The following is a 15,915-nucleotide window of genomic DNA, read 5'->3' on the forward strand; positions in this document are numbered from 1 at the left end:
TTTGCTACTCCAGGCAATGCAAGAAAAGAAAATCCCACTGTTCAATCCAACAGCTGGCACAGGGTCAAGTGTTGCTTCCCAGGGCATTTTGAAAGCCTGGCTTGCCTTGTCATTCCCTCTCCCTCCACAACCTCAGCTTTTCAAGTTTACCAAACCAGCAAAACTCCTCTCACAGGAGAACTTCCGGCTTCCCCTGCACTATCAAACAAAGCATTGCTAGCTAAGTATTCAGGGGAGGATCAAGCTCTAGCTAAAATTACAGCACATCTCTTTGAGAGGTAGTTCTGATTGTAAGTGGCCAGAGAATTTCTCATGAACTCAAACATCCATGTGCTGGGCTTTGTATTTGGAGGTTTAGAGGCTCTCTTGAGCCCTGCTCACGCAGGAAGAACAAACCAGGCTGTTGGGAAATAGAATCCAAATACTGAGTGTACTGATGTCCCACTTGTAAAAGGGGCAGGAAAAAGCTTACCCTGGACAACCACATGTGTTCCCATCAGAACTGGGATCAGAACAAAGGAATTTCTGGCTTCCAATCTTCTATTGCATTACTGACACAAGGTCTCACCCTCCCATTAATAAAAGTGGTAAGAAAAAACATTATTTAAGTAGCAACCCTCTGTAAAAATGTCTACAATTCCTAGTTCCAGACAGAGAATGTGCTTACACACTGACTTTGGCACACACCACTGCTTGGAAAACAAAACACATGCAGTTTTTGGACTCTGCATCAATCAGAGAGGAAGCCAAAGGGGACTCAGGAAACAGCACATCCTCTGCCCTCCAGACTCATTTGCAAAGGATGGAATGACTGAACATCAGTGCTGTGTTCACTGCTAAATGCATGAAAAAGGAGCCCTAGGATAAATAAACAAAGCCAACAGAACAAAGGCCCTCAAAGCCCAATAACTTCTACCACGGCATGAGAAGAAAGCTGTAGACTATCAAGAGGATGAAGGGATAAAATAGGGTATAGATGAGGGCAGTCAGCAATTACAGCTTAGTGACTTAGAGAACCTAAATCATGCAATTGAAGAGAACTTAGTACAGATGAGAGTCAAGAGACTCAGGCTTTGTTTTGTGAACCAGAAAATTTACTGCCACTTACAAAAGAACTCAGATGCAACTGGAATACTTCCCATTTGGTGAGAGATAAAAAGTCTGGTGAGATTAAAATATTTTAACATAAAAATGTTAAATAAAAAACCGTCTGATTCTATATTAGACAAATGCTAATGCTGGTTAGCAGAAGCTTGACCTATCTGATCTATTAATATCATCTAATAATTGGAGAAAAACCTTATCACTGTATTTTTTTCATAGTTCCAATGAGATTCTTGCAATTGAAGAGCATGCCAGGTGATAACTGTGAAGAGATATGGCAAAAAAATCTGTAGAAACATTCCTACCTTCATGAAAGGCCTCCAAAGCCCAGCAGTGCCCTTCATTTCAAACTCCCAAAAGCACCACCCTGAGGCAACAGAAGTGCTTGGCCTCTCAGAGAAAAAAGCCATAAGAAACCTGGATATTCCCATCCCAAATGAATAAAATCTGAGGTGCTGAGCAAGCAAGAGGAGGCTGCCAAGACATGGCTTGTATGGAATTTCAAAAAGCCATGCTTGACAAATGACTAGAACACATCCTGTGTATACAAAAATCCTACATTCATTCACCTGGTGAAATAGATCTTGTTTCTCTCAAGCTTTAAGACTGTAATATGGGAAAGTATGTTATTTTCTTTTTACTTTACCGAGTCATGTTTCACAAGATCTAAAGAGCACCATGGAAATTTTATTATTTGGCACGCTGCAAGCAAAGGCTGTTGGTCAGAAGAAAATAAATGAAAACAGGCTCTCCACAAGAATCACTAACACTTTCAACAAGTAACCTCAAGAGGTGGAGAGTCTCAGTACTAACAACTGCATAGCCAAGGGCAAAGGAAGGACAGTGTGCAGGGCTTTTCCCCCAGGAAACGCAGCAGAGTTGGACAGAAAGGAAGGGAACCTCCCACTGATTTACAGCTCTAGAAATGGAAAAATTGCAATATCTTTGAGCTGGACACATGGAATAACTTGACACACAGAAACAAGAGGAGAAAACCTTGCAGCTTTACAGCCTGGCTGGGGCAGGCAGGGGCTGGCTGGGGGCAGGGGCAGGCAGGGGCTGGCTGGGAGCAGACCCACCGTAGGCGCTGCCGGCGATGCTGTTGGTGGGCACGGCGTGTTTGCCGTTCTGGGTCACAGCTCTCACTGGGAGCTGGTGCTGCCCCAGGGCCATGGGGGCTGCCTGCTGCAGGATGGTGACAGTCTGACCAGGGACACCCTGGGCCATCTGGCTGGCCACTGTCTGGATGACACGGCTGGCCGTGGGGATGGTGGCAAACGCGATCGTCGGCTTCTCGTCCATGCCTGCGGGAGGGCAGAAAGAACAAGGATCAGTCACTGCCCTGGCTTAGAGGCAGGTTTTATTCTCATTAACCCAGGGATTAATGAGAATTAATTAGCAGGGATACACACCCCAGGATTACAATACCTCAGGCACCACAGAAGGTCAGGGATGGGTATTTGGAAACATTAAAATATTCTCTATTGTACATTTACTCCATCAATATTAAAAACGTTTTTCCTACAGCATAAGCCACAAGAAAAATTGAAAAAAATCAAACCCATCAATTTGACCTTTTGCCCTAAAAAGGCATCACCTCCCTTATTGGCACATCACAGCTGTGATATGGACAGCAAGCACTGCAAATCTCATAGCTTACTTTGCAATTTCAAACAAACCGGCCTGACTTTCAATACCACACAGCAGGAGAAGGCATTAAGATCTTAAACAATGCCTGGAGCCAAAAGTCTGCAGCAGCTTGCTGTCAGGCCTGCAAGGAGGCTGATTTACAAGGAGGTCTTCCCACAATTGCCAGCTTTTGCTGTGGAAGTACAGAGAAAAAACAGGATGGAGAAAAAATAAAAAGGAGAGCAGAGTTTCTGGACAGAGGTAACTGCTTGAGAGCACTAAAGCACTTTTCTCACTTCCCAGTATAAGTAAGGGGTCAGTTCAGCAGGTATGCCACAGACACAGGACAGCATCCTGCCAGGCAGCAGGAAAGGAGAGGAACCACTCTTCCAGGGGCTCTGTGGGTCTCAAAGGAGAGAGGGCAGGAAGCACAATCTCATTAGCCCTGTAGGAAAAGAAGGCCTCTCCCATTTGAACATTTGCACACAACAAGAGGAGTTGGATGTGACATCAGCACTGAGGTGAAACCTGCAGGCAAGCTGATGGCAATGGGGAGAGAAAAGGCAAGGAAAGTAAGGAGCTCAGGAAGGAAAATGCAGCAAAGAGGGAAAGTAGAGACAAGAAAAGGATACAAGTGAGACAAGCAGGGAAAGAACAGGCAACAGCAAGAACCAGGGGATGAAAGAAGGGAGCAGGTGACAGGCAGCTGCAACTTAGTGCTTCAGGAACATGCATGGGATCCAGACAGGAATTTCTACAGAATGCAAGTGAAACTCAAGCAAGATAACCAGTGCTGAACTAAAAATGCCAGGGGTCCTGCTGCTGCAAGAGGGGAAGCTCTTTGTCATTTCTGCCTTCCCTTAGAGAGAGAGAGACCATTGTCCCTCTGCCCACATAAAAGCAGTCACAGAAACCAGCCTTACTGCTGCTACAACAGACACTGACCTTGTAGCACTAAAACCTTCTGAAATGGGGAGCAGACAAGGTGTTGTCGAGATCACAGCAAGAGAATATTTAACTCACTAAATCCCCCAAGGCTGGAATTTCCAGCTTTGGGACAAAAAAAGGGCTTTGTTCTAACTAGTTTTTGAAGACTGCTTTAATGGGGCACTGCCTGCACTTCCAGAAGCACATGCTTTCCTCTAGGAATCCAGGCCTGCAGAAAAGAAGGGCTCAATCATTTATTTACAAAACCATCCTGAAGCAGAGTTGCAGCCTTTCCCAGGCTCTCTCTTTTGGCTGGAAAGTGCACATGCTTTCATAGCCAACACACAGGCATAATGCTGGTATTGGGGATAATCACAAAAGCATGGAGAGACAGGACAAAGGGGAATGGCTTCAAGCTGAAACACCAGGTATAGATGAGATATTGGGAAGAAATTCTTCCATGTGGAGGCCCTGGCATGGGCTGCCCAGAGCAGCTGTGGCTGCTCCATCCCTGAAGCGTCCAAGGCCAGGGTGGATGGGGTTTGGAGCACCCTGGGATAGTGGAAGGTGGCCCTGCCCATGGCAGGGGGATTGGAATGAGATGATCTTCAAAGTACCCTCCAATCCAGACAATTCTGTGATTCTATAGTAATAAGCAAATTTTAAGCACTGCACATTTCTCAGGCTCTGAAGTCTGTTAGTTTTGTTCCCCAGGAGACAAGGGAACACAGTTGTTCTGCTCTCTAGTGGAGACAAAAAATGGATGAGCTCTCATTTGGTTTAAGCTTTACCTGGAGAAACATCTTTTTTAATGGCTCAGTGCCCAGTGAGTGAAAACCTTCAAGACTTATTAGCAGAGTAGCAAGGGAGGTGAACGCTACCTCGGTGGTCAGCAGCTAAGTCCAACACTGCTCCTGCAGCTTCATGAGCTCCTCCTGCTGTGCCCTGGTTTGTGAGGATGTATCCATTGGCAGAGTTTGCAGAGGAGGTCACCACTCGGACCATGGTGACAGTGGGGGCTTGCTGAACGACGTGGATTGCGTGGCACGGGGGCTGCTGGGAGGTCACTATGGATGCTGGCATGTAGGCCACTGGCTTGGCCACCAGGGTGGATGGTCGGGGAGGAACAGCCATAATCACAGGCTGGGCACTCACTGGAGATCCTGGACAGAAAAGAGAAGCACATGCTAACAGGAGAGGCAAAAAGACCCCCATTTATTTCATCTGTGCACTTACAGCCTTAAATGCCGCAGCATTAGCAGGAATGGAGGTAGAAACAAACAAAAAAAAATCAAATCTTCAAAAATACCACCCTCTTCTGCCTCTTCACTAATGTACAAAAACCCTACTTGTCACCTGAGCACATTTGTGTGAATAAAAACCATAATAAACACAAGAAAATACCCCAAACCAAGCTTTCTTTAATGAGCTTTGCCTTCCAACCTCACCCTACACCCCAGGTCAGCACAGCTGACAAGCAGATATTTACCAGGTCCTGGACACAGCACCAGAGCTTGGTGTAGCCAAGCTGATCTTATCCAGAGGCTGGTAAATGAGAGAAGTGAGCTGTGTGTTGCCATGGCTACTCTGCTGTCAGATCTTTACAGCCACCTAGCTCAAGGTTGAGATCAGCTGTCTCTGCACATTCTGCCCCTCATCCAAAGAGGAGTCAGGAAAATGGTTTGAAGTTGTACTTGCACCATCAGTCTCTAACAACAAAGTGGAAAGAGAGTCCTGGATCCTCCAAAAAAACAGTGCAGAAGCCTTCCTCTGCATGGTGTCCTCAGCATGGCACGTGGGGCAAGTGAACAGCAGGCTCTGGAACAGGAGCTACTCACCGGGCGCGCTCTGGGAATAGCGATACTCTGGAACTGAGGCCAACTTAGACCCAAAGTCGTGATCGTGTGGAATGGGTGAGCCCTCCCGTGACAGGCACTCTGGAGTCTGTAGGCCACTAGAGTGAGGGGACAGCAGGCCAGGGTGAGTAGGGGAGGCAGGAGCACTCCTGAAACACCAAAACACAGCGTTGGCAAGTGCAGATGTATTTTGACCACGAGACAGCAGCAGAGATCCAGAGCGATGTCCAGGAGAGGATTCTCTAGGAAGGACAACCTTTCCTCCACACCACCCACTGCAGTCCTGCTGGGAAGAGCTGAAAGGTACACAGGGACCCCACAAACACTCCAGATCCAAATATTGTTGTGTTATTCCTTGCTGAAGGAAACTGGACCCTTCAGATTTCATTGTTAGACCCACTGCTGACAGGAGAATCCCCAAATGCTGCATGTTCAGAGCAGTTTTACAACTTCAAGTCATTCTCAAAGAACCTGTGTCAGAGTTTGAGAGTGGCAGGGAGAAGAAGAAAGATGCAAGCAGAGGCAAATGACTGGCCCTGCATATGCTTGCAGAGCAGTTGCTTCCCCTTCTCCCTGCTGCCTCCCTTCACAACCACTTGGTTCCCACCACCTCTGGTCCCAAACACGTGAGGAATTGTACATTTCTTTATTGACAAATCAGAATAAAAAGCTGAAAAATTCTCCTCCTGTTTCCCCCACATTTTAACAGAGAAAATAGGAGGTGTGGGAAGAATGTTCCATGAAACAGCCAGTGCTGAATTCCAAGTCTCCTCACAGCTACAAAGAAGCTGTCATTGCACAAGGCAGTGGAGCTGACTGGAGCAGCCACACAGAACTCCTGCTGCTCCACTGCTGACAACCACCATCAACCTGATCTCCCTATAGGAGACTGTTTTAAATACCACAGAAGTTATTCCCACTATGATCTAATCCACATCTAAACACAGCTTTCCTGAAATCAGAGATTGGCATCTGAAAACACTCAGTCCAGTGATAACTGCTTTGAATTTCTTTGAAACGATGCCAAAACAGATACCTTATTTGATGCATTTTTGTAGTTGGCTTCTGGATTTTTTTTCTGTTAAACACTTAAGAAGTCAGAACAACTTTCAGATTATGCCTCAGGACTAACTATATCACCTCTCAAACTATAAACAGAAGCCAAATATACTCACTGTACTTCAGGAGAAGTTTTAGTTTATTTTCTTTGTAATGAGTTTGGCAGAGACATGAGAGGAAATTGAAGTTACCTGGAGGAGAGAGGCCCAAAAGGTGTTCGGAAGCAGGACACTCCTCTTTGCCTTCTTTTTCTAAATGCTTGTTCTACAAGTTTGGCTTCAGAGGCAGGGTCAATCCTCCAAAAGGAGCCTTTTCCAGGCTCCTCTTGGGAGCGTGGGACTTTAATAAAGTAACGGTTCAAGGAGAGGTTGTGCCGAATGGAATTCTGCAGGAAGCACAGGAATGAGCTGATTATTTTGCCACGAAGTAACAAAGACAAATGAGTTGCACCACACAGCTTGGAAAAATAAATCCACACTGCCAGAATCAGTGTTGAAGGTAGAAACAAGTCACTCAACTCACACAGCTCCAAAGTCACAGGAGAACAGCAGGAGGAACCTGGGGGAAAGTGTCAGAATTTCTCCTGACCAAGCTGAAAGATAATTTTGGTTGGTGCCAACCATTATTTAATACATCTGGAGCCAGAGCAGTGACTTCTCTGTGGAAAGCCATGAAAGCAGAGCTTTTGCTGAGGCAGGGGGAAATCACTGTAAACCACATCAGAACTCTCTCAAAAGACAGGCAAGTGGAAAAAGTTGCCTGAGCCTGTGCTAACTGCTCACCTGCCAAACGACTACCAGGGTGCCCAAACATGCCCTAGAGGACACTGTGTCTCACAGTAATCACAATGCAAGGCAGCCAACGTGCCCTCAGCAAGCTCTGGGAGGAATCCACGAGCTCTGTGGCACTCTGCAGCTCTCTGGATGATGACAGGACTGTTTATCCTTTCCATTGTAACAGCCCATCTCTTACAGGGTGCAGGGCTGCCTTTTGGGCTGGGGAAGGGCTCAGCAAGCCTCTGTGTGCACAAACTCGTCCCTCTTCCACTTTCAAACAAAACAGAAGCTTTTCTAGCAGGTTTAGACAATCTCTACACTGGTGAAGCCCTACAATGCCACTGGAGGGGGGAGAAAAAGGCAACTCCACTCCCTGCTGAAATGCAGCTCTCTGAAGCAGGATGCAGCAAGTGGTTCACAAAGCACAACTCTGCTGAGCAGGTTAGGGCAGGAAGTGAATTCCACAATTAATTACAACTGCAGGGAAAAGCCAGGGAGGCAGAAATGTATTTATTCCAACTGCACTCAAAGTGCACCAAGCAGTGCTGCTCCTGCCAGTTGCACACAGTGAAATCAGCAGCTGCAAGAGCCTTTGCAGCTGTATTAGTGCATTACATTCAAATGGCAACACCCATGGCAGAGGTGTGATGCCAAGAAAAAGTCTGAAAGCAGGTGGAGTTGAGGTTCTTGAACCTTTGGAAGCAGCCCTCAAGTGAACACTGAAGTTTGATTTAGCATGTGTTAACTACATCCAAACTCTCCTCTGAAGCTGGTCAGGTTTCCTTGAGTACCACAAAGAGTCCATGGACTCCCATTTTCCCAAGTTCCCACTCAAATTCAGAACTTGCAAACTGTGACTTAGGCAGTGCAGCTGATACACTGGGAAAACAAAACATCTGTAATGATTTAAGGTGCTATGATTAAAAACTGGAGCCTCAGTTTTAGGCTGGATATCCTCTGCTTGGAGAAATCATGTCAAAGATGAGGTGAAGGATTAAGCAAATATCTGGGCAGAGGAGTGACTGATAGCAAGGATGTAGGGAAATAAAATACAAAATGAAAGACATGACTACAACATTAAAAGAGGAACTAGTGAGCCCAAGAGTAACACACTACATTGCCCTACAAAGTATTCAAAAAAACCCCAACAAAACTAATCACCCACAAATGAACTAGTCAGTTTGTGTTAAACAAATTCACTCTGGGAACAGTCAAAGCAGCTCTATTCCCAGTGCCCCAGATCTTTAATAAATGCATTTCAAGGCAGATAAGCCATGTCAAAGTAGTTTAAAAGCATGTCAGTGTCAAGAACTCACCTGCCAGCCTTTGTCAGCAGTCCTGTAATATGGATAATGCTTGGTAATGTGGGCATAGATCCCACTTAGTGTTAATTGCCTGTCCTGTGCTGAAGATATAGCCTGCACAATTAGCTGAGCATAAGAATAGGGTGGCTTGGATTCATCCTAAGCAAGGAAAAAAACCAAAAAAATTTAGTTACTAACAAAGAATTCCTACGATGCAGTGTACCACAATCCAAACTTAAAAAGCACATTGGGCTGTAATTTTCACTGATGCCAAGAGAGCAGCATGGCAGCTAAGAGAGCATCAGCTCTCCCACTGCTGTTTTATGCTGCCAGCACCCCATTTAGCACAAGCATTTGTGTTCAAACAGAGCTACAGGGCTGAGTCAGATCAAAGTATCTCCTTCCATCTCCCCACAAACACACATAAACCCCAACTTCAATCTAATTCCATACCCCACTGACTGTCCCACACATGCCTGCACCAGCACAAGAAAAGGGGTCAAGACAGGCAATTGGAATCAAGAAATAGAGTACAGGTACATTCACTGCTTTCTGTGCTCATGAATTAAAGCCTTCAGTTCTGCCCAGCTGCAGCTCCACTCTGCTAGAAAGGTTTGAGGCTGTATGTTATCAGCTCTCCTCCCAGCAACAAGCCCAACATGAAACCTGATCCCATCCCTTCCCTTCTCCAGCAGGATTTGTTTCATTCTAGGAACTTTAATTTGTTTGCTAGATCTCGTATTTCCAACTCTTCACATTACTCCATCAAGAACAACCCTTCTTGTCTCAAGGGAGAATTAACTCGACAAAAAAAGCCACCTAGTAGTGTGCTCCTCCACCCAATCCCAAATCAGGTGGTTTTGGATATGGAACTTTTAACTTTGATCTGAAGATCAGCTCACCAAAATTACATTTTATCACTCTAACCAAGTTATTTTTTTAATCTAGATTCCACTTGCCACTCTCCTTGTTTAACGCCTACTTGACAGGCCTTCATGTTTGTTTTAAAGTCTGACTACAGACTTCTCATGACAAGGATCTGGTTTCTTCCCCTGCTTCTGCTTTCTCCAACTGTGTTTTGCAAAATACCATTAATTAAAAGAAGAAAATGAGATGCTGAATTTTATGTGCCTCTTTATGGGATCTTGATTTATCAAATAAGCAAAAATATTATTCTTGCTTAAACACTTCGGTGAGTGATTTGAATACATTTTAGGCAGCTAAACAAGCAGAGACTACCACTAAGCCAAGCACAGCTGGAAGGAATGACCTCCACCCCCTGCAGGACACTGTACACAGCACCCTTATGGCCAGAGTGTTCTCAAACCCCTTTAAACTCTAACCAGGACTAGCAATAAAGCCCCAGGCTTTAATAATCCTCCCAAGGAGCAGTGCTGGGTAAGAAATGTTTGTGTGAACCTTTGGGCTGTCCCCGCCAGATGCGTCTGCCTGCTGCTCTGAGGCTGCCTTCGCCGCATACTCTGCTGCCAGCTGCAGATCCGAGGTAATGTTGTGAACAAAACGATATCCTGAGGATCCAGCACCACGTGGACTGGCTGGGCAGGAGTTGGGAACACTGGAGAGGCAAAAAAACCCCAAAAATAAATACAGTTGTTATTTCATTTATTAGCAAGGCATGCAGTTGTTACTCTCGGAGGTACAGTAAAGCTCTCTGGTCATGGAGAAGCAGATGCAACTTTTGCCCCTGTGGCTTATCCAAAGCCCAGACAGACTGAGAAAAAATCCACCAGAGATAAAATTGGAATTTCTACAAAATCCTGACACTCCCTGCCATATACACTTCCTGCAATCACGACACAGCAGCGTTTCAAAGTATTAAACAACTCCTTTGTGTTTAGAGAAGCACTTCAAACTTCAAACATACAGTGTATGAGGGATGAATATTTAAGTAAATGGATAGTTTGTTATTATGACTTGTTAAGGAACAACACACCAATCTCCTTGTAACACAGATCATAGTTCATCAATCCTTCTAACAGACACTTCTACAGCATCACAGCTAAAGCACCCAGGGCAGGGATCTGCCATGAAGGTCCCTGACACCACATCTGAGCTCCACAAGCCTTTCCCTGACACCAAACAGCCGGAGCCAGGCGTTTCCTTGATTCACCCCTCACCCATGCAGCCAGCAAAGGGGAGCTGCACTCACTGCCTGCACACAGAGGCAGCCCAGCATCAGTTCTGGCTGGAAAAGGCACATTCAGAGTGGCAGGGCCACCACAAGATGGCATTACAGGAACGGTGACTGAGCACCACAGGCTGTGAAAGGTGATAAAATGCTACAAACACATAAAACGGGGCTATAATTTGCAACATCACTCAGGCACACAGAAATGAGTGCTGCAAGATGAGAACTAATTAGAAGGGCTTGTCCAGGGATCACACGTCCTTGATTTTTAGGGTTAGAAGAATCAAAGAATGGTTTGGACTGGAAGAGCCCTTAAAGATCACCTTGTTCAGCCCCCTGCCATGGGCAGGCACACCTCCCACTGGACCAGGTTTTTCCAAGCCCCATCCAACCTGGCCTGGAAGGATGGGAGGGGAGGGATGAGTCTGGAAAGCTGAAGTTCCCTTTCTGTGTCTCTCCCTGTCCTGTGCTGTCCAGAATTGAGGGACTCAGAGCCAGAACAGCAGGATGCACAGCCAAATCCCAGGATTACAAATGTCTTCTAGGAGCAGAGAAACAGTAAACAAGAAAGCAAACCAATACACAGAAGATTTACATAGCAAAACAAGCAGTTCAAATGGTATGAAAAGATGCAAATTGAAGCTCACAGCTGGAACTAGAATTCAGTAAAACTGGCATAAACAATCCTCTTACTGGTGAAATGCCCAATAACTGACAAACAAATGCTGACACTCATCACAGCACTGCACCAAATGCTGTAGGAAAAACCCTGAACATGGTCCCTTCCTCAAAAGGTGATCTCACATACACACAGGGATGGAGAGGAAGCAGTGAGACAGCCCCTGTTTGCTCAGTGGGCAATACCTTGGGTGCAGAAGCAATTTGTCAGGGTAAGGAATGAGCACTTCCTACCACAGTCCAGCCTGTAAACTGAGAAGTGCTGCTACTCCTTGTGGTGTCTCTGCAAATGGCTGCAGTGCTGAGCTCAGCACAACCCAGACTGGTTTCTTTTAAAAGTGAATTGCAGAATGGGGGAGCTGGGGGCAGAGAAAAGGCAGCAGAAATATCCAGCAACAACAAACCTTTGAAACAGGGAACTCAAGCCCTGTACAGCCCCTGGTAACCCTTTCAGTGCCCCCCAATGGGGGGCATTCATGGGTGATGCTGTTCAGAGCACAGCAGAAGGTAAAGCTTTCAGGTAGTGCAAGGTATAAAATGTTGATGAGCCCATACTTACAGATCTCCCTTTGCCAGAGATAAAGGCATTTCTTGCCCAGCCTTTCAAAGAGCAGAGACCTATTTGTGCAGGAAAATGAATGAAAATTTCCTACTCCAAGCTTTGGAAGTGGGTAATACTAAACCACAGAAGACACTCTTGATGTCTTAGTATTCACATGAGGAGCTGGTGTGAATTTAATTATTCTGCTGTCATTTTTCCATAGCTTCTTCACATACACACTTCTTATAATGTGCAGATAATTACAACTGAAAGCCATTTTCATACATGAAACAATGACAAACTAAAACCACAGTGATTCTTTTTGTGTTTGGCACCCAAGCAATTATTGTTACACACGGGGTAGAAGTGGAATAGGATGAAACAGCTTTCTGATTTTGTTATTTGTCTGCAGAAATACACAAACAGCAAACCACAGAGACAGCAGCCAAAACTCAGGACAAAGATATGGAAGAAAGAAAAGTTCTCCAATAAATCCATGCTCTGCAGAGCTGTATTTCTCGCTTTTTCTTTTTAATAAATACATAAATAAAAATAGATAAAAGAATTTATTCCTTTATTCAGGATCAGCAGAGCAAGCAGCTCAGTTTTTGCCTCTCCAGCTGTAGCATCTGAATTTCAAGTATGATCTCTTTCTAAAAAAAAAAAAAAAACAAACAAAGCAAAAACCAAAGGGAGAAACCCATTCCTTGCAGGGCTGTGATTCTCTGGAGTGTTGACAAAGCCCTTCCAAACAAAAGTGTTAATAACTTGTAGAAAAGCCAGGCTCTCCCAGCAGATATTCACTGAAGAACAGGATCATGATCATCCCCTAAAGAAGCAGCTGCCCCCTGGGACCGCCACAGTGATACCAAAGATTTGGAAGAGATACTAATCTTTTATCAGAATGAAGCCCTTTTGTCCAGGCAGATCTGCTTCCTTTCAGCCTGGATCAATGATCAAATCAAGAGATGTGGGGACAGAACAAACACCAGGTTCAGGCACTCCAAGCACAGACAGGGTAACACATGCTGCTGAGTGCTCAGGCTCTCAGTCAATCATCACAGCTCTTCAGAGGGGAGGCAGAAAGAGCTGACTGCTGGAAAAAACAAGGAGACACAATCTGTTCCCCTCCCAACATGGGACAGAAGGAGTGAAGAAACAGTTTTACTAAAAATACCCCTCTGAGGGTTAAGTTAAAATTAAACATTAGTGCAGTCAAAAGAAAACAAGCAAACACAATGCAGTGACATCAGTTTCCTGGAGTTCCTGGAATTCTCCTCACCACCCAAAGCCAGGGGCTGGCCGGGGATGCTTGCATGTACTCACACCCCCTTTAAAAATATTATGAAACAAAGAGTTTTCTCTACAAACACCTGTTTGTGCTATAAAGCAAAAATCAACTGCAAGGATACCAATAATGATTTGTTGCATATTAACATGGCATCAATACTTGGCCATAACTTGATCCATGTTGATACTATAACCTTTCACTGAGAAAAGCACCCCTAGGTCTGCAATTTCACCCTGCTCTGACATCCCACCACACTGCTGTGATCCATGCTCACTGCCCAGGCTGGCAAACTCAGCTTACAAGCAATCCAAGTTAATTTGGGTTAGGCTTGCTTGATATTGAAGAGAGCATTTTGGAGAGGAACCAAGTGTTTTGCACCACTGAAAGGCACACAGAGCATGGAAATAACCCAGCTGCAGTCACCCACAATCTTAATCCTATGGTACCACGGTTAATGCCCCAAGTGCCAGAGATCTTTGATATCCATTGAGGATTCAGCATCTCAACGTGAAACAGTGACTGCAGGCAGCCACTGAGCCACAGCTCTCTAAATACCATGCCGAGAACTCAGCTTTAGAATCAGACTACAACCACGTGCTGAATCACACCAGTCCTCTGCAGCATGTTTTCCATTTCAGACTTAACCCTTCTCTGGCAGGAAGGCCAGCAAGATGAGGGCTGAAGGCAGTGTCTGCAATACACTCACCCATGTAAGTGGCAGGATGCCTTTAAAACACGGGGCTTGAATGTTCTTTGGAACACCACCATTCACTTTCAACTCCTGCCAAGAGGAACCCAGCCTGCAAGTTCACAGCACTTGCTAGCAGCAATTAACTCTAAGCTGCTGGAGAGTGTGTACAATGCGCTGCACTGCTATTGGAATGTCCACAATCAGTTTGTTTAACCAAAGAATCAGCCTGCAAAAATAGGGCGTACCACTGTGTGCATGGGGCATTCCCACCAGGACACTCTGTGTTGCTTGTCTACTCTCATTAAAGGAAAAAAGAAAGGAAAAAGGATAGAGCAGATCCAGAGAAGGTACTGACAGGGATAAGCAGGATGATTGGAGATATGGATTTCATACAAGAAAAAATTGTTCAAGACAGAAGCTGAGGTGCAAAGTGACAGAGCTATAAAAACAAAGCCAACAGGAAGTGTTCAGCTCTTGGCCTCTTGCACCTGAAGAGATGGTGAGCACAAAATGAAACCAAGCAGCACTTCCAAAACAAAAGAAAGTGCTTCTATTTCTGTGGCTACACTGTGGGGTGACTGTGGGGTAAGACAGGGCTGATGAGAAAGTCTGTGTGAATGGAGAAGGCCAGAACACAAATTCTTGGGGAAAGGGAAGGACAGAGAAACCATTTAGAAGACAGCCATAAGTTCCTGGTCCAAGGCAGTCTCCTATTCAAAAAAATGGAGGCAAACTACACCTAAGTCAGCATTACTCTGGTTTTTATGTTACACAATCCCCAAGATATCCATGTCTGAGGCAGAACACTGCTACAGGGATCTGTTCCCTGGGCACATTGAGATTCTCACATAAAGATTTCCACAGTCTCTCAATACTAGGCACGTTTTATGGACTAGGCAGTAATAAAAATAAAAATGAAGCAACAAGTACTTACATTATTTATTTATGGTCATATTACAAGTCTGTGAACAATCTGGAAAGCAAAACACTCCCAAATTCCAGTGCCAACTTCCCCAGAAGGAGAGGCAGTAGTACAATGCAGGAAAGTCACCCTATTACTCAACTGAGTGATGAAGCTATGGAGGCTAAATTTAAACCAGGTATATGGAAAAAACACATATCCTCTCTAAGACAAAGAGGAAAGATTACCTGGGGTCCCATAAAGAATTGTTCACCTGACTCGGAATCTACACCGCTAAAGAGGAACAAAACCAAAATTGCTGGTTTAGGATATGATATGCACATGGTAGTGCCTTTGAAAAATTCCCATGTGCACATTTGTGATGCAGGTAAGAAACACAGCAGGGATAAGAGTTACAGCCTTGGCAACGCTGCCAATACACAGATTCCAGTCTGAATGGGCATTTTTAAAGCCCCTGTTGGGTACAGAGAAAAAAAAAAATAAAAAAAATCACCATTTCTTATAATCCTCCCCAGTCTGTTCCTCGAATGCAAGCTAGAAGTGTGTTGCCCTGGGCACAAGGACTATGGTTAGAAAAATAGCACAAACCTCTGACAACCACAATACTCCACTTCATAAGCCTGCAAAAAGGGGCATGAAGATACAGGGACTCTTTTCATGTGCAACAAGCAAGAATCAGGTCAAAGTACAGCCCTTGGACTTGCGAAACAAGCCTTTCCACGATACACCAATCAGCAAGAATGGCTGAGAATCCTCCACTGCTCTCACCTTCCCCAGCCCAGCCCCAAAATTGTAACTCAAAGAAAGGCAAGTCCTTGCACGTTGCATGTTTCAGACAGGTTTCAGAAGCAATCACAAGTGGTGAGACTGCCAAAACCAAGCTGGATTTTGATGTGAAAGGAGAAATCTGAGAGCTCCCCTGCCTGCTTAATGCTGAAGAAAACCAAAGCTGTCGAACAAGCCACAAGTGAGAGAAAGTGAGCTATCC

At 45.1% G+C, this 15,915-nt stretch overlaps 1 protein-coding gene across 1 annotated transcript in view; it reads right to left on the reverse strand.

Moving 5' to 3' along the window:
- Positions 1-15,915, reverse strand: part of FOXK1 (forkhead box K1) — a 55,033-nt gene that overhangs the window by 7,887 nt on the left and 31,231 nt on the right. Inside the window, exons 3-8 of the mRNA XM_063171734.1 lie at positions 10,075-10,231; positions 8,668-8,814; positions 6,767-6,960; positions 5,499-5,665; positions 4,542-4,823; positions 2,184-2,408 (exon numbers count right to left, since the gene is read on the reverse strand). Of these exons, the coding sequence (XP_063027804.1) occupies positions 2,184-2,408; positions 4,542-4,823; positions 5,499-5,665; positions 6,767-6,960; positions 8,668-8,814; positions 10,075-10,231 (1,172 nt within the window). The remainder of the gene's footprint in view (positions 1-2,183; positions 2,409-4,541; positions 4,824-5,498; positions 5,666-6,766; positions 6,961-8,667; positions 8,815-10,074; positions 10,232-15,915) is intronic.

Source organism: Melospiza melodia, chromosome 18 (genome assembly GCF_035770615.1).
Source record: "Melospiza melodia melodia isolate bMelMel2 chromosome 18, bMelMel2.pri, whole genome shotgun sequence".
Lineage (NCBI taxonomy): Eukaryota > Metazoa > Chordata > Aves > Passeriformes > Passerellidae > Melospiza > Melospiza melodia.